This window comes from Lepus europaeus, chromosome 7 (genome assembly GCF_033115175.1).
Source record: "Lepus europaeus isolate LE1 chromosome 7, mLepTim1.pri, whole genome shotgun sequence".
NCBI lineage: Eukaryota > Metazoa > Chordata > Mammalia > Lagomorpha > Leporidae > Lepus > Lepus europaeus.
In genome coordinates this window covers 124,095,635-124,122,673 of record NC_084833.1, presented here as the reverse complement: position 1 = coordinate 124,122,673, position 27,039 = coordinate 124,095,635, and the positions used below count along the sequence as shown (strand labels likewise).

General features: G+C 43.2%; 1 protein-coding gene across 1 annotated transcript in view; it reads right to left on the bottom strand.

Moving 5' to 3' along the window:
• Positions 1 to 25,687, bottom strand: part of JAM3 (junctional adhesion molecule 3) — a 63,730-nt gene extending 38,043 nt beyond the window's left edge. The window contains exon 1 of the mRNA XM_062197369.1: positions 25,575 to 25,687. Coding sequence (XP_062053353.1) covers positions 25,575 to 25,650 — 76 coding nt within the window. The 5' untranslated portion in view covers positions 25,651 to 25,687. The remainder of the gene's footprint in view (positions 1 to 25,574) is intronic.
• Between the last annotated feature and the right edge of the window lie 1,352 nt (positions 25,688 to 27,039).

Genomic DNA, 27,039 nt, shown 5'->3' with positions numbered 1-27,039 from the left:
GGCACCCATATGGAATGCAGGCACTGCAGATGGTGGCTTTACCCACTACGCCACGGTGCCGGCCTAATAAAATATAATTTTTTTTAAGATTTATTTTATTTATTTGAAAGAGTTACAGAAAGAGGAAGAGACAGAGAGAGAGGTTTTCCATCCCTGGTTCACTCCCCAGATGTCCACAACGGCCGAAGCTGCGCCAATCTGAAGCCAGGAGCCTGGAGCCAGGAGCCCCCTCCAGATCTCCCATGCAGATGCAGTGGCCCAAGGACTTGGGCCATCTTCTACTGCTATCCCAGGCCATAGCAGAGAGCTGGATTGGAAGAGGAGCAGCCGGGACTAGAACCAGCGCCTATATGGGGTGCCGGCAATGCAGTCCAGGGCTTTAATCCACTACACCACAGCGCCGGCCCCTAAAATATAATTTTAAATTGGTGTTCATTCTTTGCAATTTGGATTTTGCATTCCCTGTGATGTCTCCCCTTCTCCATTACTGAAATAAACTGACAGTTGCTCCGCAAGCCAGCGCAGCAAAGTACCAATAAGGGATGCCTCTACAAAAGCCAGTTCTATCATTAATGCTCCAAGAAGTTCATCATACTCAAAAATCTCACCAAATCTAAAATGCAGGTGTCATTAATATTGCCTATTCCTGAGTGCATGATGCACAGCAAGGTGACCCAGCTGATAGAATCCAACAGGCAAATGCCTAATGTGCAGAACATCAGCCACAGACAGTAAAAACCATTTCCACAACCTGCCAACTTTCATAGTTCTTACTTAAGAGATTCCCTCTCAGAAACTGTTTCTATGTAAAGTTCAAACTACTGGGGGAGGAGGAAGATAAAGGGAAAATTAAGTCACATTCATTATTTCCATTCTACCCCAAAGCTGTTTTCTTGCATTTCAAGAAGTTCTGCTGGAAGCAGGGTGTGGGGTATGGAGACAATTAGGAAGACTTGCCTATATTATCTACAACAAAAGGACCCCTTACCTCAACCCCCCTCCACCACCCCAAGAAACAACAGGGTTAGCTATCTAGGCAATCCCCAAACAGTCCTATTCAGTGCCAGGCACAATGTGGGCATTTAGCAAATATTTAACAATTACAAAGCAAACTAAATACACAGAATTTGGTAAATTTTAGGAAACCAAAAACTGAGGTGTTCCTTACTAACCCTTATTAACTGGTACAGCACAGATAAAGAGTTAATTTTGGCCAGTAACTACCAAAGGAAAGAATTCAAATGTGTTCATGACTGATCAAATGACCACCCCAACCACCAAAGGCGGCAGTAGAAAGCGTGAGACAGTGGAAACGTCAAACAGAACCATTCTTTGCTTGAAAGAAAAAAGACTGGGGCTAGGTAAAATCCAGAACCAGCTTTTGGATAACAGAAATGAGACTTCAAAAAGACCACCTGCCTGTGAGTGGAAAAGCAGGTGATTAGAGAGTCCCAGGTAAATACCCAAGTGGATTTGAGAATAACCTTAAAACAGAGGAAGTGATATACCTCACAGCTACATACTTGCTCGGAGTATAATGAAGATAAACAAAATGCATAAAAGCTCTTGACTTAATGCTATCTCAGGATACAAACTCACTGGACAAGTTCACAGACCCAGACTTCTTGGGTGGATGTGAACAGACCAAGAAGACAATCAGAGAATCCAGGCCCTTTTCTATTCATGCTAACTCAGCTCACTCTAGTGCCATCAGTGCATATGTAAATGACTTAAGAATCCAGACAATGTTAACAGAGTATTCAAGTCACCAAAGAAAAGATGATTCATTTGCTGTGTGTTAAATTTTAGTACTAAATCTTAAAAAAAAAAAAAAACTGTCAGAATTGAGTCTGTTGAGCAAATGTGACAAGAAGAAGGTTCAACACAAAGAGAGAAAATAAATTGACATTGTTTCTTCACTTATCAAAATCAGGTTTTATTAACAAAATAGTCCAAATCTAAATGGAAAAATATACCTGTTCTAAGTATCTATGACTATTGCAAATAGGGGATATTCTCCCCTCAACTCAATATATCAAACACATTAAACATTGTGGTCTAAGATTAAGATGTGGGGCCGGCGCTGTGGTGTAGCATGTAAAGCCGCTGCCTGCAGTACTCGTATCCCATATGGGCACCGGATTGAGTCCTGGCTGCTACACTTCCCATCCAAATCTCTGCTGTAGCCTGGGAAAGCAGTAGAAGATGGCCCAAGTCTTTGGGCCCCTGCACCCATGTGGGAGATCCAGAAAAAGCTCCTGGTTCCTGGTTTCGGATTGGCACACCTCCGGCCATTGAGGTCAATTGGGAAGTGAACCAGTGGATAGAAGACCTCTCTCTCTCCCTCTCTCTCTGCTCTCCTTCTCTCTCTGTGTAACTCTGACTTTCAAGTAAATAAACCTTTAAGAAAAAAATGATCAAGTCACAGGTTTTCAAATGCTTGTGTCCTGACTTGCAACCACTCGGTCCACACATTATAACACAGTGTGACTTCAATGCTGGTGAGCAGGCAAATCTCCAAGAATTTTGTTATTTTAATGACAATTCTGATTTACTACATCTCAAAGTGAACCTGAAATTGTCGAGTTTTTAAACCCTTTCCAGCTGCACACTCTGCTAAAGTTATTCCTTTTTTTTTTTTTTTAAAGATTTATTTATTCAAAAGGCAGAGTTACAAAGAGGCAGAGAGAAAGAGAAAGAAAGAGAGAGGTCTTCTACCCACTGGTTCACTCCCCAAATGGCCACAATAGCCAGAGCTTCCCCAATCTGAAGCCAGGAGTTAGGAGCTTCTTCTGGGTCTCCCATGTGTGTGCAGGGGCCCAAGCACTTGGGCCATCTTCCACCGCTTTCCCAGGCCATAGCAGAGAGCTGGATCAGAAGAGGAGCAACTGGAACTTGAACCAGTGGCCACAGAGCACGGCAGACAGTGGCTCTACATGATACGCCACAGCACCAGCCCTGAAACTGTCCACATTTATAAGCTACTAGTCTTGTCACATCAAGGCCCTAAACCACATTTCCAAAGGACCAATTTGAGATAGAACCTGGCAGTGCTCCTGTCAGGAGCTGCTGGGAAACATTTGGCAACATGGTGCTCTTATTTTATTTCCTACAATTCAGTGATAAAGTCAACCTTCTGTGTTCAGGGGACACTGGAACCACTAAGCTCACCAAACTAAACCTCTCCCCTCTTCTGTTACCTTAGACATTCAGTTGCAAAGAGTATCAAGAGAAAAGACCCACCTGGGTCATCTTATTTTGGCACATGGAGTGGGGTTAGTGGGGCCTGAAGCTCCACTCAGGTCCTGTTACTGCATCAAGAAAAACTAATGTGCTAACATACCCCTGCCTGATACTAACAGCATCCTGATGTAGAAGTTTCAGTATTGTGTGAGGGTTACCTGATCCTGAATTCACACTATGCAGGATCAAGGAAGGGAGTGGTGAGTCTGTGGAAGAAGAGGTTCCTGACTCTACTGACCTAATTCCAAATCAATAGGGAGCATCTGGTGAGCACCATCCATGGCATCCAACCCCCAGCCCTGAAGCCTGGCAAGGTAAACCTGAACCCCAGATACCCCAGTCAAGAACAGCAGTACCTCCAAGAAGCATATTTAATATTCTAAGTTTATATTATTTAATATTATTAGCACATTGAAAAACACAATCATTAGGGTTCAGACATTCACTACAAAACACATTTGACAAATGTGTCAAGTGTGAAAGTAGCAGATTGCTTGTTTCATTTACCCATGTAAATCACTCATTTCTTCAAAAAAACTGAATAGTTACCATACACTGAAACAGAGGCACCAAGACACAGCGAAAACTTCCTGTTCTCATGGGCCCCCTTCATTCTAAGTGTATTCTGATAATACATACATAAAATCTATCCATAAACCACAAGCAAATTCAACAAACAAAAATGAGTGCAATCAACCCTATAAAACAAAAACATAAAAGGTTAGGAAAGAGTATAAATAGGAGGTACAAATCTGAGAGTTCAATCATGTAAAAAAGTGGCCATGGAACATAACCCATACAATGAGCAGCATGTGCAACAGTGTTGAAAAAACAGTGTGAAAAAGCTTGAAGAGGCCGGCGCCGTGGCTCAACGGGCTAATCTTCTGCCTGCGGCGCCGGCACACCGGGTTCTAGTCCCGGTCGGGGCACCAGATTCTGTCCCGGTTGCCTCTCTTCCAGGCCAGCTCTCTGCTGTGGCCAGGGAGTGCAGTGGAGGATGGCCCAAGTGCTTGGGCCCTGCACCCCATGGGAGACCAGGAGAAACACCTGGCTCCTGCCTTCAGATCAGCACGGTGCACCAGCTGCAGTGTGCCAGCCGCGGCGGCCATTGGAGGGTGAACCAAGGGCAAAGGAAGACCTTTCTCTCTGTTTCTCTCTCTCACTGTCCACTATGCCTGTAGAAAAAAAAAAAAAAGCTTGAAGAAACCAAGGAAGTGCAACTACAGTGAGCAAGAGGCTACCAATGAGAGAGAAAACCAGAGAGTTAGGAAGAAGCACAAGACATGGGACTTTGCACTAAGGGAACAGGAAGCACTTAAAGAATTCTAGGCTAGGAAATGGGGGGAAAGCAGAAAACAAAATTATATTTAGAGGAGCAGACAGTTGGCACAAAAGTTAGGCACCACTTGGGACACCAACATCCCACATCAGAGTGCCTGGGTTGGAGTCTCAGCTTCCCGATAATGTGTACCCTGGGAGACAGCAAGTGAACGGCTCAAGTAGGAGACAGAAATGGAAGTCTAGGCTCCTGACTTCAGCCTGGCTCAGTCTCAGCTATTGTGGTTATTTGGGGAGTAAAGTAGTGGATGAAAACTCTCTCTGTGTTTATGAGTCTCTCTCAAACAAAATTACAGGTAGACTATGAACTCAATTATTTTTAAAACACAAAATGACTAGAATAAATATGTAAAAATGTCCAAAATCATCCTGTTGTAAGTACTTATTTTTCTTTTAAACTTTACAAATTTATACTGTGCATAAATTCTTAAGTTAAAACAAATCCACATCCCCAAACACAACATGGAAGTGGCTCTCTTGCTCCCAGCAGCACACACGTTTACTTACATGATACAGCTTTGACTCCAGGCCTAGCCTGCTATAAATCCTTCATCCCACGTCTACCAAAGATATAACTCAGATGACCACTTCCAAGTGCCTGTTAGTACCAGGTCAGTACACAGTGTTTAGCTTTTAGTCATGTCACATTCCTTTTTTTTTTTTTTTTTGACAGGCAGAGTTAGACAGTAGAGAGACAGAGAGAAAGGTCTTCCTTCCGTTGGTTCACCCCACAAATGGCCGCTATGGCTGGTGCACTGCGCCGATCCGAAGCCAGGAGCCAGGTGCTTCCTCCTGGTCTCCCATGCAGGGCACAAGCACTTGAGCCATCCTCTACTGCCTTCCCGGGCCACAGCAGAGAGCTGGACTGGAAGAGGAGCAACTGGGACAGAACCGGCGCCCCAACTGGGACTAGAACCTGGGGAGCCGACGCCACAGGCAGAGAATTAGCCTAGTGAGCCACAGCGCTGGCCAGTCCTGTCACACTTCTAATGAAAAATGCCTCTAAGAATACTGATGCCCAAAGAGAAAAACAAAACCTCTAAGAAAAGCTAGCCAATACTTCAGCCTAAGAGATTTTATAATGTACTTACCAGGAGGAGGAATGGAAATGCAGCAAGTAAACATAACCATGGATTATAACTACTCTAAATGTATAATGTTGTGTTCTATAGTTTGTCTTAGTCTGCAAACCCCTGAGTTTGAAACTTCTTTCATAATGTTAATTCACACATGTTCAGAATTATATTATGTAACAAGCTAACTATATCTAAATTCAAAGATTTCAACAGATAAAACAAAGCACCTTCAAAGCCAAGCATTAAGAGGTTTTCTCAACACTGCAATAGTCAGTTTTCAAAAGATACAAGGCTTTGTTACACAACGGTCAGAGAAAGGGTTATAACTACATAACGCTGAAACCTAGAGAGGCTCAAGGCAAAGAGCTTGAAAGCACGCCACAATCCAGTTGCTCAGATGACTTACAATGACTCTGAAGCAAAGTATTTACCTAATAGTTTTAAGCTTTCCTACCTTAAATTCAGTTTCTTTTCTCACAACCAATTTTACCCACCTTGGTGTGTCTTATCTAGTTTTCCTTTTTCATATCTTTCCCTTCACGTTCCTAAGGAAAACATGAATTTCTATATATTGGAAAACAAGGAAAAATCCTTTTATAAAAATTTATTTTATTTGTTTGAAAGTCAGAGTTACAGAGAGAGAGAAAGAAAGAGAGAGAGAGAGAGATTAGAGAGAGAGACAGAGATATTCAATCCACTGGTTCACTCCCCAAACGGCTGTAACAGCCAGGGCTGAGCCAGCAGAAGCCAGGAGCTTCCTCCAGGTCTCCCATGTGGGTGCAGGGGCCCAAGCACTTGGGCCATCCTCTGCTGCTTTTTCAGGCACATTAGCAGGGAGCTGGATCAGAAGTGGAGGGGCCAGGACTTGAACCGGCGCCCATATGTGATGCCAGCACTGCAGACAGCAGCTTAACCCCCGCACCACAGTACCAGCCCCGGAAAAATCCTTTTTTAAAAAAGACCTATTTATTGGCACCAATGCTGTGGCATAGCAGGTAAAGCCACTGCCTGCAGTAGAAAATGGCCCAAGTCCTTGGATCCCTGCACTCGTGGGATTCATAGTATAGCCCCCAGTGACAAAAGGCTACCCAGCCCAAAATGTCGCTAACACCTAGTGCTTGATTAAAATGCCCAAGAGTGTGGTTTGTTTCAGCATTTCTTGAAAACTACACATGCTTTGGATCTTAAGCAGAGGTATTTTATTTGTTAAGAGTGTTTTCTTTCATACTCTCCCATATTTTCCCCTAATACACCAAAGAAAAGCGTTCACTCAGCACCCTAACACTATACAGCATCAGAATCTCAGAACATGTGATTTCTGTTGCTTCTTTCCACTGACAGTGTGGAAAGGCAGTACTAAAACTCTCAGGTGCAGCCAGCCTTGGAACATGACGCCTGCCTTGTTCATATGCCTTTTTCTTCCCCTGAACTCATCCATTCTTAATAGCTATTTACTTAATAGGCTGTTTGTTTGTAATGTAAACTCACTGATTTATACTGGCAGCCCCTTTATTTAAAAATATGCTGGAATTTCCACTAAAACCTCTTATTATTCCAAGATGCTAGTAAAAGCATGAAAATTTCTCCCAGGCATAAGAGACATAATCTTTTCTACAAATATCACTGAACCATCTTTTAAATCCAAGAATGTCAAAGAGAAATTTTTATTCTTTATTCATGAAACTTAAAACTAAATTTTTGTTTTTTTGAAAAACTCAATACAACAATCTGTACTTTAGATAAAATATTTTTCCAACATAGGAAAACAAATTTTAAAACTTGCTATCTCATCAAAATAAGCCATAAGGTCTGCTTTTATAAAAGGTCCTTCAGGCTGGCGTTGTACCATAGTGGTAAAGCCACTGCCTGTGACACTGGCATCCCATCTGGGTGCTGGTTCTTGTCCTGACCGCTTCTGATCCAGCTCCCTGATAATGCCCTGGGAAAGCAGAAGATAGGACCCTGCCACCCACTTGGGAGAAACTCCTGGCTCCTGGCTTCAGCCAGGCCCAGCTCTGGCCATTGCAACCACCTGGGCAGTGTACCCCAGATGGAAGATCTCTGTCTCTGTCTCTCCCTCTCTCTCTGTAACTCTTTCAAAAAAAAAAAAAAAAGTTCTTTAAGTGAGGATTGTAACTAAAGTTTTGGAAAACCTGAGGATTGATGAAGGGTAAGAATCCAGTGGGAATAGAGCAAAGTGGACAATAATATTTTCCATTTGTAAAACACCTTATAACTTATACATCACTTCCATATACAACCTCACTGGGTCTTTGTAATCCTGCAAAGTGGGTTTAATACTTTCCTCTATATGTTAACAGAACAGGATTCAGATATTTTAGGAGATTATTATTATCAACTCAAAACTAAAAAGAATCAGAGGCTAGAGTGGAACTCTAACTCCAGGTCTTCTAATTCCAAACTTTTTTAAAATAAAGATTAAGAAACACACAAATTGGGCAGGCATTTGGTGCAGTGGCTAAGGCATTGCTTGGGTGGGGCCGGTGCTGTGGCGTAGCAGGTAAAGATACCACCTGCAATGCCAGCATCCCACAAAGGCGTCAGTTCAAGTCCCAGCTGCTTCTCTTCTGATCCAGCTCTCTTCTCTGGTCTGGGAAAGCAGAAGATGGCCCAAGTCCTTGGGTCCTTGCACCCACAAGGGAAACCCAGAAAAAGCTTCTGGTTCCTGGCTTCAGATTGGCACAGCTCCAGCTGGTGCAGCCATCTGGGGAGTGAACCAGCGGAATGAAGTCCTCTCTCTCTCTCTCTCTCTCTGCCTCTCTATAACTCTGCCTTTCAAATAAATAAATAAATCTTTAGGAAAAAAAAAAGACATTGCTCGGGACACAGCATCCGATATTAGAGTGTTGGATTCAAGTACTCGTTCCATTCTCAATTCCAGCTTTCGCTAATGCACATCCTGGGAGGCAGTAAGTGATGACTCAGGTAGTTGGGTCCCTGCTAGGATGGAGTTTCAGGCTTCTGGCATCGGCCCAACTCAAGCCTGGCTATTATGGGAATTTGGTGAGTGAACCAGCAGATGGGAGTTATTTCTTTCTCTTTCTCTCTCTGTCCCTTTCAAATAAAATAAATAATTAAAAACAAAGGCCAGCGCCATGGCTCACTTGGCTAATCCTCCACCTGCAGCACCAGCACCCTAGGTTCTACTCCTGGTTGGGGTGCCAGGTACTAGTCCCGGTTGCTCCTCTTCCACTCCAGCTCTCTGCTGTAGCCTGGGAGGGCAGTGGAGGATGGCCCAAGTGCTTGGGTCCCTGCACCCGCATGGGAGACCAGGAGGAAGCACCCGGCTACTGGCTTCAGATCAGCCCAGCGCCGGCCATAGCAGCCATTAGGGGAGTGAACCAACGGAAGACCTTTCTTCTCTCTGTCTCTCTCTTACAGTCTATAACTCTCTCTCCGTCTCTCTCTGTCTCTCTCTCACTGTCTAACTCTGCCTGGCAAAAAAAAAAAAAAAAAAAAAAAAAAGCCAGGGTTAGCGTTATCGTGTAGCATGTAAAGCTGCCACCTGCAATGCAGGCATCCCCAGCTGCATCTACTTCTGATGCAGCTCCATGCTAATAACCCAAAAAAAGCAGCAGAAGATGGCCCAAGTGTTTGTGCCCTGCCACCCACATGGGAGACTTGGAAGAAGTTCCTGGCTCTTAAGTTTTGGCCTGCCCCATCCCTAGCCATTGCAGGCACCTGAGGCGTGAACCAGTGGGTGGAAAGATCTCTCTCTCTCTCTCTCTGCGTGTGTGTATGTTCTCTCTCAGTAACTCTTTCAAATAAATCTTTAAAAAGATTTTCCACAAAAAAACCAAACACATAAACTAGTCCATGGCTTCCCATCCCTTAAGGCTGTAATGACTGAACAGAAACATTGCAGTGAAGTGCTTACCTCCTTTCCCAAGCTCATAACTAGAGAACAAAAACTCCCTTCTGCAACACACTGTGAAGACAATGAATTTGGGCATAGCTATTATGTTCTAAACATAATCCTAGGCCAAAGACAAGGTTTCTGTCCTCAGGTCACAAACCATATAAAGAGTCAAGATTTAAAGAGTCAAAATACATAACATTAAATATATATTGCCATTAAAGATTCAAATTAACAGCTTAACATAATATAAAGGGTAGGATTCAAGGAAGATTTTGATTGAAATAGTCATAGTGGAACCTGAAGCTCATTGAATACTGAGACCTTCACTAGGAAAGCAAACTCAAAATTATGAACACAAAATTAGGTGCAAAATGAATATTTATTAAAAACAAAAAACAGAAATTACCAGGCTGGCGCTGTGGCGTAGCAGGTTAAGCAGCGCCTGCAGTGGCAGCATCCCATATGGGCGCTGGTTCGAGACCTGGCTGCTCCACTTCTGATCCAGCTCTCTACTATGGCCTGGGAGAGCAGTAGAAGATGCCCCAAGTCCTTGGGCTCCTGCACCTGCGTGGGAGACCTAGAAGAAGCTCCTGGTTCCTGGCTTTGGATCAGCACAGCTTGGGCCATTGTGGCCATTTGGAAAATGAACCAGTGGATGGAAGACATATCTCTCTCTCTCTCTGCCTCTCCTCTCTGTGTGTAACTCTGACTTCCAAATAAATAAATAAATCTTAAAAAGAAAAGAGATATTACCAAAAATATACAAATTTTAAAAGCTGGCAATACAAATAACCCTAAATCTAGGAACTTTATTAATTCCTAGGTATTCTATAGTCTTTCCCATATATTTTAGGATCTTTGATCACCTTTTTCATATACCAATGATTTTATAATAATGATCTAGGAAATTACAGAATAATTAAGACTTTCCTTTAGCAAGGTTAATCAAAATATGTAATAAAATAGTTTAAGAAGATTTCCTTCTACTCCATAATTATTGGTAATATCAAGGGAAAATACAATTTTTATTATTGCAAATCATGCAATTTTAAGAAGTGTTGTTAAATTTTGGAAAACCTCTATCTAAACTTTCATTTGTGGGGTCAGCATTATGGTATGCTGGGTTAAGCAACTGGCATGCCATTATCAGAGTGCCAGTTCTCATATCAAAGTTTATTTAAGATTAGTCATTGTACAAGAAAACATGAAATGCCCCATAATCTCAGAATTTACATGTGACAGAAACTTTATTTTTTTGTAAAAGATATATTTATTTGTTTGAAAGGCAGAGCAGCAGAGAAGGGGAGAGAGAGAGAAAAGAGGGAGAGAGAGAGAGAGAGCCAGAGAGAGAGATGTCTTCCATCAGCTGGTTCACTCCCTAAATGGCTGCAACATCCAGGTGTGGGCCAGACCACAGCCAGGAGCCAGGAGACTCTTCCTGGTCTCCCACATGGATGCAGGGTCTCAAATGGCTTGGGCCATCCTACACTGCTTTCCCAGGTGCATTAGCAGGTAGCTTGATCAGAAATGGAGCAACTGGGGCTCAAACCAGCACCCATTTGGGATGCCAGGGTCACAGGCAGTGGCTTTATTGCTATGCCACAACACCCAGCCCCAAAAGTTGACTATTCTCCCAGGCACTCTGCTAAGTAGTTCACATAACTTACTTAAGTTTAAGTTTACTATATTCGAGTTATTTTTGTTATTATTAAAATACTTTAACAGGTGCTTTATATACAGTGTTTGGCAAAACAACCACACAAAGTTAAACGTTGTTAATTCTCTATTATAGATAAGCAACTGACTTTGACAAGTCATACAGCAGAGCTGAGATTCAAGTTCAGTCTAGTTCCTCCTAAATAGGAATTCAGAAGAGGAAAAGATCATCTCAGACTAGAAATCTATAGAAAAAAGCTTTACAGAGAAGTCAGCAAAGCTGGATGGTGGAGAATGAGCAGCAGATAAATAAAAAAAGAAGAAAATGCCCTGAATATGGGATGGATAGGCCACAATAACAAGAAAAGTGGCAATGCACTGGGTATTCAGAGACAGGGATGGAGCAGTTCTAGAGCCAAGGACCATGCTACACATCCTACAGCCCCCACAGTAGAAAATCAAAGTCTCAGCATCTTATGTTCTTTTCTCCTTACTACACAGTCATAACCTCAAAAGGAGAAAAAAAAAAAAACAACACTTTTTTAGAATTCAACTCCATCTCCACACTCCTTTATGGAAAAAGTGAACACAAAGAATAACCTGGTTTTGCATCCAGACAGCCAAATCCGGTGATCTCTCCCCTGATGGGAAAAAGATTTCTATTAGAAACCGAGCCTTTGCAATCAAGCAGGTCACAACTATATGGCAGTACATGTGCGATAAAGAGAAAAGCAAGTCAGGGGGCTTGAAACTGCAGCCTCTCAATGCCAGCTAATTCTCTTCCTCGGGGTTACACCAGAAGAGCTTTAAAAATATATGTGCTGGGGCCAGTGCTGTGGCTCACTTGGTTAATCCTCCGCCTATGGCTCCAACATCCTGTATGAGCGCCGGTTCTAGTCCCAGCTGCTCCTCTTCCAATCCAGCTCTCTACTATGGCCTGGGAAAGCAGTAGAGAATGGCCCAGGTCCTTGGGCCCCTGCACCTGCATGGGAGACCAGGAGGGAGCACCTGGCTCCTGGCTTCAGATCAGCTATTTGGGGAGTGAACCAACGGAAGGAAGATCTTTCTCTCTGTCTCTCTCACTGTCTATAACTCTACCTGTCAAATAAAAAAAATCATTATTAAAAAATGTGTGCTGAAAGCTGCTGCTCACATATAACAGAAACAATCAAGTTTTACTGATTTTATCTGCTCTGCACATAAGACCTGTACTTGACAAGAACAGCGCAGAAAGTAAAATCTGTGAGTTCACGAGAGAATCAAACACAAAACAAATTCCTCAAAAAAGTTACCTCTGAACTCACTCTCAGGAATAGTTTGTTATAATTCGCAAACAGCATGTGGGATATTAGCCGCAGGGTAATAGCAGGGGAAAATATTTATTCTGGCTTTGATGAGGTCCAAATCCTTCATCAGTTATGAAACAGCCTCTTACCACTACTGCTTAGATTAGAGACACAGCAAAGCAGAAAAAGAGACAGAAAAAGAGGTTGAAAATGGACACCAGAGGTAGACAAAAGAGGAATTCCAGCAATAACTTCATCTCAGCATTTGTTGTCCATTTTTCCTACAACTTAACTCTGCACACCTTCCAGAGTCATATGACCATGATGAAACACAGTGGAAACTACAGAATTAAGCAATCTCCAAAATTACAAGCAAATATGGTTTTTCAACTCAAAATCTCTACTCTGATCTACCTCCAAAGAATAATCTGGAAATGCATAAAGAATTTGACCAAATGTTTGACACTAACACTCACCAATCATTCAAAGTCTAACAGAAAAGTCAAGCTTCAACAGAATTAATGGAAATAACAAAAATAAAATAGTACTGCTGTATACCACTACTGAACTCCACATGGGGCTGGTGTTTATTTCAGAAGATGCCCTAGGTATGTGTCCCCACAGGGACCCTGCGCCCTGCAGCAGGTTCCTCAACCTGAGATAGAAAATGGTCTTCAATGGAGTCATAACTCCCCAAAATTGTTCATACACACACACACACACACAAAAAAAAAATAGAAGTACTTTTTGGTAGAGAGGGTCCATGACTTTCATTGTTTCCTATAAAATGCTCAAAATATAGGCTTCTGATATTCCCTCAAGGTCTTAAACAGCGTCTGGTAAACAGATACTGAAATACCTAGTGTTACTGTGCTAAGACTCACAGCTAAGGTTTCAATCTCATTCTTTATTACCAGTGAATTTAAAAGCAGGATCAAATATGGTCAAAGCAAAACTTAATTATCTAATGCTAAGAAATCAGACTGAATTGAGAATACCAACCCAACCAAATAGGTGTGCAGTTTTTTTCCCACGGTAAACAAACACAGGAACTCTTAAAACACTAAATCTAGCAGGTGAGGCTGGTTACACAGGGAAAAACCTAAGGCTCTGAAAGATGAAATTTCTCAACTTCTCAGGTGGACAGAGCTTCAAAATCAAGTTTACCTGGCTTGGGGCCGATGCTGTGGCACAGTAGGTTAAAGCCCCGGTCTACAGCACTGGCATCTCAAATGGTCCTGGGAAAGCAGTAGAAGATGACCCAAGTCCTTGGGCCCCTGCACCCACATGGAAGACCCAGAAGAAGCTCCTGGCTCCTGGCTTCAGATCGGCGTAGCTCTGGCCATTACAGCCTTCTGGGGAGAGAACCAGTGGATGGAAGATTCTCTCTCTCTCTCTCTCTCTCTCTCTCTCTCTCTCTCTGCATCTGCCTCTCTGCAACTTTGCCTTTCAAATAAATAAATAAATCTTAAAAAAAAAAAAAAAAAAAAAAAAAAGCTTACCTGGCTCTTCTAGACACATTTTATGTCTAAACTTTCAGATGACAGAGATTTTCATTGACTGTGTTTTCAAATTCTTCAAATGCAACTGCAACTAATATAAACTGATTCAATTAATCAGTTAAAAAATTATCTTGTGAACCTATAAAATCATTTATTTGTACATAAAACACAACATACCTAAGGGGCTTAGTGTTATAATGGAAGCAATGTGGATGTTTTGGTGGCAGTATGAGAGAGGTGGGGTTTAAATTACTTTCAAGTGATTTGGATTAAAACCAGTATTATTTCCCCAAGGTTCAAAAAACGAATCACATGCAAAGCTGGGAAATGAATCCAGAATGCCTACCACCCACGATGCTGTGCTCCTTCCTTCCCCCAGGAAAGTATCAGAACGGCTGCAAACAATGGGGCCTTCCAGAGATGCAGTAGGTGGTTTTGACCTCTAGCACATAAGGTTGAGCCTTTCAGTGAAGCAGCTTTTCACGTCTTGTGGACTGGAACCTCAGAGTATAGCTGAAAAGCAGGGTTATCTCTGCACTCTGGCTCTGAATGTCTTCCCCTATCGCTCCTACTAGCAAAGCAAGCAGCTGCAGATTCAGGTGGCTATCTACTACAGAAGAGCTGTAGAACTCCACATTTTTAGTTGCCATTGTCTCTGTTGACAGATGGCTGCTTCTCAGACAAACTGATCCAAGGACAGAAATTATAGCTGTAGGACTGGGTAGATTTACAAAGTGACACAATCCCATCCTTAAAGCAATGATTCTTAGCAAACAGTCACACAATCCCTGCCCCCAGACTTATCAGAACCTCCTATGGATGTACACACCAAACAAAATAACAAATTATTATATTTTAGATTGAAACAGAAAAACATTACCTAATAATATGAACACTTACAGGAGGCCATATGACTCTTGTGTTAATCAAAAGAAGGAACAGGTTAAGCAAAGCTGCACAGAGAAGCAAGAATATGAAATGATGACAAAAAAGTTAGCAATCCTAGAAGACAGGATGACTGAAAATGTTTAATCACAGTCCCAGAAGAATTCACAGAAGCTAAGCAGTATTTGAAGGGATATCTGAGACTTCTCAGGAAACAAATTCACAGATACACAAAGTACAACACATAACAAGTAGAAAAATAAAAAAGAAGTTCATAGAGCAGGCATTTAACCTAGCAGTTAAGACACTCATGTTCCACAATGGAGTACCTGGGCTCAATTCCCATTTCTGGCTCCTGACTCCAGCTTCCAGGGAGGCAACAGTGATGGCCCAAATGATTGGGTTCTTGATACCATGTGGAAGTCCCACACTGAGTTCACAGCTACTGGCTCTCACCCAGCCCACCCTGACTATTGCAGGCATTTAAGAAATGAACCAGTGAAAAGGAATGTGCTTGCTCGCTCTCTCTCCATCTCATATAAATGAATACAATTTTAAATAAATAAAATCACTCTAAATACATTGTAGTAACATTTCAGAGTGGCAAAGACAAAGGATCTTCAAAGCAGCTGGAGAAAACTCAACCTAGAAAAGACTGAAAACAGGACTGATTACAGACTTTGCAACTGTAATAACAGAAATCAGAAAGTACACATAGGCCAACATTGTGGTGTAGTATGCTAAGCCTCCACCTGCAGTGCCAGCATTCCATATGGATGCTGGTTCATGTTCCGGCTGCTCCTCTTCCAATCCAGCTCTCTGCTTATGGCCTGGGAAAGCAGTGGAAGTTGGTCCAAGTCCTTGGGCCCCTGCACCCACCTGGGAGACCTGGAAAAAATTCCTGGTGCCTGGCTTTGGATCGGCCCAGCACTGGCCATTGCAGCCATTTGGGGAGTGAACCAGCAGCTGGAAGACCTCTCTCTGTCTCTCCCTCTGTCTGTAACTCTGCCTCTCAAATAAATAAAATCTTTAAAGAAAAAAAAGTACATATAGTCTAAGTTTTACATCAAACCAGCCACCAATCTAAAAGTATATATCCAATAAACCTATATTTCAAAAACAAGATTAGTATGTGCATACTTGTTGCTACAGAAGTCTTGCCCCCTTATCCATGGTTTCAGTTACTTACAGTCAACCAAGGTTCAAAAATATTAAATGGAAATTTCCAGAAGTAAACACTTCATGTTTTTAAGTTGCAGGCTGCTCTGAGTAGTGTGATGATCATGATGATCATGCTGTCCCACTCTGTCCTACTTCAGATGTGAATCATCGTTTTGTCCAGCATATCCATGCTGTATATGCTACCCACCCCTGAGCCATTTACTCCCCATTATCAGATCGATGGTTGGTGTATGTCAATGCTTGTGATCAAAACATCTTTATTTTACTTAATACTGGCCTCAAAATACAAGACCAGTGCCACTGGAAACTCAGATTGCCAAAATAGAGCCATAAAGTGTTTCTTTTAAGTGAAACAGTAAAGATTCTTGACTTAACAAGGAAAGAAAAAAAAATCATATGCTAAAGTTGCTAAGATTTATGGTACGAATGAAATCTTTCATCTGTGAAAAAGTTTAGAAGGAAAAAAAATCCTGCTAATTTTGCTGTTACACTTAAAATTGCAAAAGTTACAGCCACAGTGCATTATTAGTGCTTAGTTAAGGTGTAAAAGGTTAGACCCAGTGTTTTGGCATAGTGGGTTAAGCCACCACCTATAGTGCTGGCATCCCATATGGGCACCAGTTCCAGTCCTGGCCCCTCCATTTTTCTTTTAAGATTTATTTATTTATTTAAAAGGCAGAGTTGTGGAGGGGCAGAGCCAGAGCCAGGCCAATCCAAAGCCAAAAGCCAAAACCAGAAGCTAGGAACCTCTTCAGACTTCCAACGTGGGTGCAGGAGCCCAAGTACTTGGGCCATCCTCCGCTGCTTTCCCAAGCACATCAGCAGGAAGCTGGACTGGAAGTGGAGCAGCAGGATCTCAAGCCGGTGCCCACAAGGGATGGCTGGCACCACAGACTGCAGCTTTACTCACTGTGTCACAGTGCCAGACCCATGGTTCATTTCTGATCCACCTCCCTGCTAATGTACCTGGAAGGGCAGCAGATGATGGCCCAAGTGGGTCCCTGCCACCCATGTGGGAGACCTGGATGAAGCTCCTGGCTGCTGGCTTCTCCCTGGCCTGGTCCTGGCCATTGGGGTCTTTTGGGGAGTGGACCAGTTGATGGAAGCTCGCTCACTCTCTGCTCTCACTCTCTGTAACTCTGCATTTCAAATAAATAAATAAATCTTTAAAAAAAAAAAAAAAAAAGATGTGGGCCGGCGCCGCGGCTTAATAGGCTAATCCTCCGCCTAGCGGCGCCGGCATACCAGGTTCTAATCCCAGTCGGGGTGCTGGATTCTGTCCCAGTTGCCCCTCTTCCAGGCCAGCTCTCTGCTGTGGCCAGGGAGTGCAGTGGAGGATGGCCCAAGTGCTTGGGCCCTGCACCCCATGGGAGACCAGGAAAAGCACCTGGCTCCTGGCTTCAGATCAGCACGGTGCGCCGGCCGTAGCACGCCGGCCACGGCGGCCATTGGAGGGTGAACCAACAGCAAAAGGAAGACCTTTCTCTCTGACTCTCTCTCTCTCACTGTCCACTCTGCCTGTCCAAAAAAAAAAAAAATGTAACATGCATTAAATTTGTTCATGTGTTTATAGGGGGAAAACACAGTACAAGTATATATAGATTTCAGTCCTGTCTATGGTTTCAGGCATTCACTGGGGTTCTTAAAACACATTCCCCATGGATAAGGGTGGACTACTTTAGTTCAACATCAAGAGAACTAAGCCACGAAGTTACTCTCAACTATTTTAATAGCTTCTTACTTGACTTTCCTTCTCCAATCTTCTTGACTATAATATCAAATGAATATTCCTAAGCCATTTTGGTCATTATCATTTCCCTATTTAAAACTGCCAAATCAATCTCTAGACCCTACATAATAAGGCTAAATCTCTTAATCTGGCACGTAAAGTGCTTTATAATCTAGTTACTTGATGTTCTGTGTGATGGATAATATGCCTTTCCAGTGACCATGGTCCAGGTAATTGGTCTGCTCAAATCTCAGACTGAGTATCTGCAAAATAAAATCTATAGAATTGATTGCTGAGGCCAATTAAGATAGCCTAAGTACTCTGAACTGCATATGTTCCCTACAAAATTCAAATAATGAAATCCTAACCCTTAATGTGATGGTATTAGTAGGTGGGGCCTTGGAAGGTAATTAGGTTTAGATAAGGTCATGGGTGTGAAGCCCCTGTCATGGGATTAGTGTCCTTTTAAGAAGAAACAGAGCTCTCTCACCACCATGCAGGAACCCTCACCAAAAACTAAATATGCTGGTACCTTGATCTTAGACATAACAGCCTCCATAACTGTGGGAAGCAAATGTCTGTTTTTTAGTTTGTGGCATTCTGCTACTGCTCAAGCTCATCAAGACATCAAATAAAGTAACCAGCACAACGTGTGGCCCACAGCTTTTAATAAACAGTGGCTATTGTTATCATAAACTACTGAATTATACAATATACATGTTTCTCAGGCCATGCCTTAGTTCATATCATTTCCCCTACATTTCTGGTTTTCAGCATCCCCATCCTCCCAAATCTGCCATATGTAAATCAAAAGTATTCCTAAAAGTCCACTTCTTTCCTGAAATTCTCTCCAGGCCAACCCAGAGTAAATGTTCTCACTTTTTAATACATAAAATGTACCAAATGCTGTTCTGTTAACTAAACTGTGTGTTCCTTCTGTTTGAGGGAGATACCATCTTAAATTTACAGGGGCAGCACTGTGGCAAAGTGGGCTGGGCTTCCACCTGCAGTGCTGCCATCCCATAATCCCATATGGGTGCTGGTCTGGATCTCAGCTGCTCTACTTCCGATCCAGCTCCCTGCTGATGGCCTAAGAAAGCAGTGGAAGATGGCCCAGTGCCTGAGTGTGAGAGACCCCGATGAGGCTCCTAGCTTCTGGCTTCGGATCTGGCTAGTTCTGGCGGGTTGCTGTGGCCATTTGGGGAGTAAACCAACCGATGGAAAACCTCTCTGTTTTTCCCTCTCTGTAACTTTGCCTCTCAAATAAACAAATAAATCTTAAAAAAAAAAAAACTGTTTAAAGAAAAGATACCACATAATCCTTAAAAAAAAGAAATTTGCTCTTTTGGCCATGGAAGGTTTTACTGACACGAAAAATGGGTACTACTAAATAAGTACAGATTCAATGATCAAATATCATAACATCTTTTTTTTTCAAAGTTGATTTATTTATTTGAGAGGTACAGTTACAGAGACAGAGAGAAAGGTCTTCCATCCACTGGTTCACTCACCAAATGGCAGGGGCCGGGCCCATCTGAAGCCAGGAGCCAGGAGCTTCTTCTGGATCTCTCACATGGGTGCAGGGGCCCAAGGACTTGGGCCATCTTCCACTGCTTCCACTGCCTTCCCAGGCCATGGCAAAGAGCTGGATTGGAAGAGGAGCAGCCAGGACAGGAACCATCGCCCATATGGGATGCTGGCACCACAGGTGGAGGTTCAGTCTACTTACACCACAACACCGGACCCTCAGCATCTTAATAGAGACACTTTAGAGGAAAAAATAGCACCCACCCAAAAAAAAGTGCAGATGTCTTTGGATTTGCTTCATTCTCTGTAAGCCTCCAGACAGCTGCACTTCTTTCTAAAGATATTAAATATTTCCCTTAGAGAACGATACCCAGCAAGGAAGTTCATGTGGGACAGGAAGAAGTGACAGGGACACTTGCTTCAGGAAACATCTTTCAGAGTCTACAAGGGAAGTACATTTGGCCTTGTAGTCTTATCACCCAAAAGGAAGAAAACAGATCCTCCAGGACTTGCTTGGCTGTCACAAAGCAGGTGCTTAATAAACAGCGGCCAACTCTGAAAGCCAAACCAAAGCAATTACTCAGATTTTGGTTTTTTACCCAAAAAGAAGAGTGGGACCAGAAACTCTCAGTGGCTCTCCTTCAATTTCCAGTTAACCATTTGCTAAGGATGCCACAAGGAACTTCTCCACCCAAAAGCGAGTGACAACCAACCTCTCAAATGAGTCACAAAGAACACCTGATGACACAACTGCCCTTCAAGTCAGCCTCTCCTTCATCCAACGTGGCAGGCATTACTTAAGAAGCTAGAGAAAGGCACCATCCACATGATAGCGATTAAACTAAACAAATGAAGTTTTCCCATTACTAGTGCCAAATTTAAAATTCCACTCTTGTATCTACTGAAAACCAAACAAAATGCAAATTTTTTTCATTACACAAAAAACACTCTGATTTAAAACCACCTGGAAAATGGGCAAAAGAATAAAAGAATCTGCCAGAAAAACAAAAAAGTAGGAAACAATAAGCCAAAAGATCTACCACTCAGAAATAACACCTATCAACATCTTGGTTCATTTTCTTTCAGGTATTTTTCACCAGAGTATACCATATTTTGCATAACTCTAATCCTACAGTATATGCTCTTAGTACCTGCTTATGTCACTTCAATTAAGCATCTCTCCATGTTTTTCTTTTGAAACTATATAACATAGATGGTGGAAGGATTTATTTATTTTCTTTGAAAAGCAGAGATAGAGATCTCCCATCCTTTGGTTCACTCCCAAAATGCCTCCAACTGGCAAGACTGGGCCAGGTTAAGGCCAGGAGTCAGACTCAATCTGGGTCTCCCATGTGGGTGGCTGGGACCCAATTACTTCAACTATCACCTGTTGCTTCCAGGGTGTTCCTAAGAAGGAAGCCTGGATTGGGAGCAAAAACGGAATTCAAAGCCAGGCATTCCAAAGTGAGATGTAGGCCTCCCAAGTGGCATCGTAAGCCCTATACCAAACAACCACCCTGAAAGATTTTGAAATTTAACCAGGTCAAGAAATACCATTCTCTTTCACAGAAACTGCGATAGTAAAAACTAAGACTTTCCAAAGTTCCTAAGGCCACTGGGACTAAGATCCATCAACAATTCCTATATATTTTAGGGGTATTTAAGAAATGATAATTGGCTATTCAGTAACAGAGAGACAAATTGTATATTTACTAGAGTCACCTCTAGAAAGTGGTAAATTCAGCTTCAGTCCCAAAAAATTTTTATTATAGCTGAGAAGATATAATGTATTCACACCCAACAACTAAAAGCCAATGTAATTCAGCAAGCAATCACTCTGGCTTTTCAAAGGTAAAGGACACTTTATTCATTTTGCACCCTTAACATGAAGAACTATGCCTGGGACATAAGATACTCAATAAGTCTGTTGCACTGAAGTGAACTACAGACTAAGATACTGTGGCATAGCAGGATAGCTACCACCTGCAGTGCCAGCACCCAGGAGCTGATTCAAGTCCCAGCTGCTCCACTTCCGATCCAGCTCTCCGCTATGGCCTGGGATAGCAGTGGAGGATGGCCCAAGTCCTTGGGCCCCTGCACCCACGTGGGAGACCCGAAAGAAACTACTGGCTGTTGGCTTTGGATTGGCACAGCTCTGGCTGTTGTGACCATCTGGGGAATGAACCAGCAGATGGAAGACTCTCTCTCTCTCTCTCTCTCTCTCTCTTTCTCTCTGCCTCTGCCTCTAACTCTGCCTTTCAAATAAATCAATAAATATTTTTTTAAAAAAAACTTGCTTAAAAATGGGGGTGGGGGCTATGCTTAGAGATACAAAGAATCATCAAAAACTGAAGTTGTCAGACACAGGAAACAGTATAAATTTGATTTTGGCAATAATTTGCAAGAAGAAGGCTGAGCCATAGAAGCCTATGAACACTCTGTAAATTAAAGACAAAAGGAAAAATGTTTATATAGTCCTAATTGTATTAGTTGATGTTTCTTCACCAATAGCAGTAGTAAATACAACACATAATAGATACTATTTTAAAACAAAGAAAACTGTCATGAAATACTACAGCATGCCTTGAACATCGGAAACAATTCTCAGTAAGCTTTCTGTATACCATGACAAGTGGCAAAGAGAGAGTAAATTAAGGCTTTAGTTCTCCATGTACAGTATCATAGTGGATACTGTCCTTGCTAAACTGGGTGTAAAAGAATGTGCTTACCAGGATCTCTTTATACACCAGTGAAGCTATTTGCATATACTGCTAGAACTCAGAGGGTGCATACAAAAATTTTAAATTTGCATTCAACCCTATTGCATTATTTTTATACTACCTGATTACAAACATATCTTAAAAGAGAATCCAACTCATGACTAGGGTATTGTTCAGCAACTCCACTTATCCTAACTTCATTCACATAGATTTTCCTTTCTCCTACCCCACTTGCGCTTTAAAAAAATTCAAGGAACTTACAGAGCAGGAATTTGCTAATATCACATCTCTAACAGCTGCTAGTTGAATGTACTAAATCCATAGCTTCTTGTGTTACAGTATGTGGCCATCTCAGAAAGTCTGGTTTCTTTCAAAGCGATTGATTTAAGCCAACTCTATGGGGCTGCCTTAAGAACAAATTCCATAGAGTTCAGGGATTTTGTAGATAATTCTGTCTGGATGTAATACTCCAATTACTTATGCTTAAGCATCTTGAGTAACTATCCATTCAGTGTCCCTAGCCTGAAGCACTCCAGAACAGATGCCCATCAACAAGTCATATGGGAATGAGCAGCTGATGTGAAGCATTTTGTGTTTTCAAGACAGGTGTTCTTTGTTTTTTTAAAACACAGGCAAATCTAACAGTGGCTATAATTTTCAGATAATTAAAGAGAATAAAAACAACATAAAAGAGTTGACCATTCTAAAATACATTTAAGGAATCCAAACAGATGCAAACGGAACAATTCAAATTTTCTTTTAAAAATTTCCTGGTAATCTTGATTTTCAGATTTTTGTCACCTTCTAGCATACAAACTATCTTATCCCAAGAATGCAAACTGTTACTATTTTAACTCTAAATGAAGCACTTCTCTCCAGGACATCAAAAGATCTGGAAGCCTAACAGTAATTACTACCTAATCATTCAAAAAAGACATATGGCATAACATTTGTAAAGCTGGATTGCACCTGTCACCACTTTAACAAAAGACTATTTTATATACAAATCACACAGCTTGTAGCATTGGATAATTTGGTTAAATTGATCCCTAATAAGAACTCCACTGTAAAATGGAATAATTCAGGTAACCAAATTGGATTAATACAAATAAGTGAAGATTCCACATAAAGACACATAGGACATCATTCTGGGAACATCAGTGAATTTCTCCGTACTCTGTTTCTTCATCCACAATATAATAAAAATAAAAGTAAAACTTCTCAGAGTTGGTATCAAGATTATAAGAACTAGTACATACTACATTCTTACAACAAAGCCTGACAAAGGGCAACTACTAAAGAAATGTTTGCTGTTAACCAGGAAACAAAGTGGTTTAAATGAAATTACTGAATAGTAATAGTAATTGAAAAGGATAATTATAAAAATTAAAAAGACATGATATCATGATCTGTGGGATATTAAAGTTTAGGCGTGGGTTTCTCTAAGCAAATAACATAAAGAGACCCTTATTAAAGAAAACTTACTACATCTCTTCAAATTAGACCAATATTCCCTGCCATCTTCTTTGTCACTAGTCTTAGCTTGAAAATGTTGATTCTTCGTCCTAGCTCTGCAGTTAAACAAGCTTGACAAGTAAAGCAAAATCAGAAGTTAAGGGTCTAGGAGGCCCTTAACATTTTCTAGTTTTATTACCAAACCACCAAGTTGAAACTTAACTCCTGAACTAAACTGCCAAATGTTTCTGCCATAAAAACTGCAAACTTTCATGTGAACAGACTTTTTCAACAATAGAGAGCTGTTCCAGTCTGTGAATAGGACAATGTCAGTGTGACCAACACAGTGGGAGCTGGGCATTCCTGACACCCTTGTCCCTGGACAGCCTCCTGTCGCTTCTGTCTCCAACTACATCTGGCTTTGGAGAGGACTGTCAGGAGAAGTATATGGCCATCCTCAGTGAGCTGAAACTTACTCTGTGCCACAGAGCCCTGTTTCTAACACTTCTGTCTGTAAGTCTCCCTTTTGACTACCACCTCCCTAAACATACCACTAGAATGAGCATGAAATACAAGAATGCTTTGTTTTCCTAAATCTGCCCACCCCCACTTCCAAACAGTCCCTTCATGTTTTAAACGGTACCTTCTGGAAAACATCATGGGATGACAGTGACAACTACAGAATAAAACGACTTCAGAACTTAAGAGGGTCCTGGTAAAATCAGGTATAACTGACAATTTTAACTCCTTATGGAATTAACAAGTGAATGGTCTTGTGATTAAGTGTAAAGCTGGGAAGTTGGTGACCACTGTGCAGGAGTCTCATGCAGGGGGCATCTAGCTGATGCTTTGGGGCTGGACTGCTGGCTCCCTGCTTGCCCACATCCTAAGGCACACACTGCCTTGTCCTGATCGCAGCTTCTTTTGCAGACAGCCAGCACAGAGTAACCCGGCCAGGTGAGGTCTAATCTCACCACCTGTGGACCACGTGGAGCACGGTGATGAAACAGAGAAGCCTGGTATCTGGACACTCTTACCACAGCTACATACACCAGACGTTTGCTTCTCCGGCTGATTCCCCAGGCCAGCTCCCTTCCTTGCAAGCCTCCTTAAAAATTTCCAAAACACCTTCATTCAGAGGACAGTGGTGTCTGAGAAGGAAGCCTGCCATTGTCCTCATCTAATCAACTTCTTATTTCCTTTACCATCAAACCGTGTCCTCTTCGTGGGAACAAACTTTTCAGCTACAAGGGTTTGGCCACCTGAGGAAGGTTACAAGGGAAGGGGAGGAAGTGTGGAGTACTGCTTTGGGCGAACACTGAGTTTGAGTCTTCTCCGTGACTTAGTCGGAATGCAGCCTTGGAAAAGATCTGACTCCGAAAATGGGCTAATAAAACACCCCGCCAAGTTGTGCGGACTGAGACCCCAGCGCCGCGCGCCCAGCACAGTGCACGCCGCCGTTCAGTAAACGCGTGTTGCTCGGCTCCGGCTGTCCAGGGAAATCGGATCTAACGAGAACTCCGAACAACGCGGACGAAAATGAACCAAACTCTCGGGTTAGCCCCGCGTCCCGGTGGAAACGGACCTGATGCTCCTCCAGGGTGAGGGTCTGCGGTCTTCCGGCCAGGTGGGGACAGGGAAGGGTCTGAACTGGGCCCCCGGCCCTTGGATCTCCGAAAGGGAGCTCCTGGCCCCCTCCCTTTGTGCACGGCGGACCCCGGAGGCCTCGGACTTTTCAGGCGCCAACTGCGCTTCGCCCCTCCGCCGGCTCTCCCCGCTCGGCGCAGCTCCGCAGGGCTTTCCACAAGTTCCTGACCCCCGCCCGGACCTGGCCGGAGAGGCAGGACCCCCGCCCTGGGTTAGCCCACCGGCTCGAATCAGCCACGACCTGGGACGAGCCCCCGGCCGGGGTCTGGCGGCCCCGGCTCCTCACAGACCCTCCCTCAGGAAAGCGCCGCCGCGGAGGCCCGGGACCCCGGAGTCCTCGCAGCCGGGACCGCTATTCCTGCCCCGAACGGCTCCGCCCGCTTCGGCTCGCTCCGTCCGCATCGCTCCTGCACCCCAACTGTCCCACGGCGGAAACGCGCGAACTCACCCCTGAGAAGCAGAAGCAGGAAGAAGTCGGGCAGCCGGGCGCAGAGCCGGAGAGGGGGCCGCCGCCTCAGCGCCATGACGAGCCTTCTGAGGGGCCGCGGTGGCGCCGCGCGCTTCGGCTCGCCCGGCCGTCCCCGCGCGCATGCGCCCGGACGGCCGGGACCCTGAGACCCGCCCTCGGTTACCATAGCGACCACCCAGCCTGCCCGAGCCGGTACCATGGTAACAGAGGAAGCTGAAGTCTGTTGCTATGGATGCAGCGATGCTCTGGACTGGACCCAAGGGTCTCTTTCAATGAATTTGGTGTGTAGGGGGGAGGGCAAAGAAGCTTGTTGAAGAGAGGTACGCATACATTTCTGTAGCTATACAATGAGTCCATCACGACAGGTTTGAGAAGGAACACTCGTTAAAATTGGGAAAATGAAGTGTCTCTTATTTTATGAATGAGGAGGCAGTCCAATTATCTTGAAAGCACGTTTGCCCTCATATCTTTTGGGTCCCCAATTACAAATGCAATGGAAAGAAAGGCGCTGAAATCTGCTTAAAACATAAGCAAGATGCACACTATACAGTACATAAAAGCAATGTCTTGCTAAAATAAAAAATACTGTGATTTGTTTCTGGGGTAGATTAAAAGCATGATAGTATACCCAGATAGTTTATTATAGGGAAGGTAAGCTAATTCTTTACTCTGATTTCTGAATGCCAGAGGATGGTAGGACTGGGGAAGAAAAATGGAGCAGAATCTTACAGGTGAAGAGAAGGTTAAAGTGAATAAAAAATTGGGCTAAAGGGGGCAGCAGGCTTTCAAGTGTTACTTAATACTGTGGAAAATCTTGAAACAGATTATATTTTATCTAGTATGGGAAGTCCATGCCCAATGTTCCCAGAAACAACAGAGTAACAATTCTGAGTGAAGGACCCTTATGGGGGGAGGGACAAGAAACTAGGCCTGGGCAAATATCAGGGGCTTCTTAAGAGGTTAGATGTTCCCCAGAGTCTAGCAGGCAGGACATTCTCTGGGAAGGAAAAGTCAATCCCCTTCAGAGAATCTCTAGGCACACCCAGAGCAGAGCTGCCCCTCCCCTTCAGAGAGTCTCTAGGCGTGCACTTATGATGTCACTGCAACCGGCCAATCCTGTAACACCTCAGCACTCTCCCTCAGCATTCTCCAGTATGCTAATTGTCCCTCCGAACCAGCCAATCCCGTGCCACCTCTGCATTTTCCACCAGCACTCTCCACCAGCATTCTTCGCCAGCATTCTCCCATATGTTAATGGTCCCTCTGAACTGACCAATCCTACGCATGTGCATTAGGAATATGCTAATTCGTTGCCTATATAACCTGTGTGAAACTGCCGCTCAGGGCTCCTCACCACCTGAGGTGGGGGCCCGTTTGCGCAAACGTCCAATAAAAACCTCGTGCTTTTTGCATCAACTGGTCTGGAGTCTGGATCTTTGGGCGT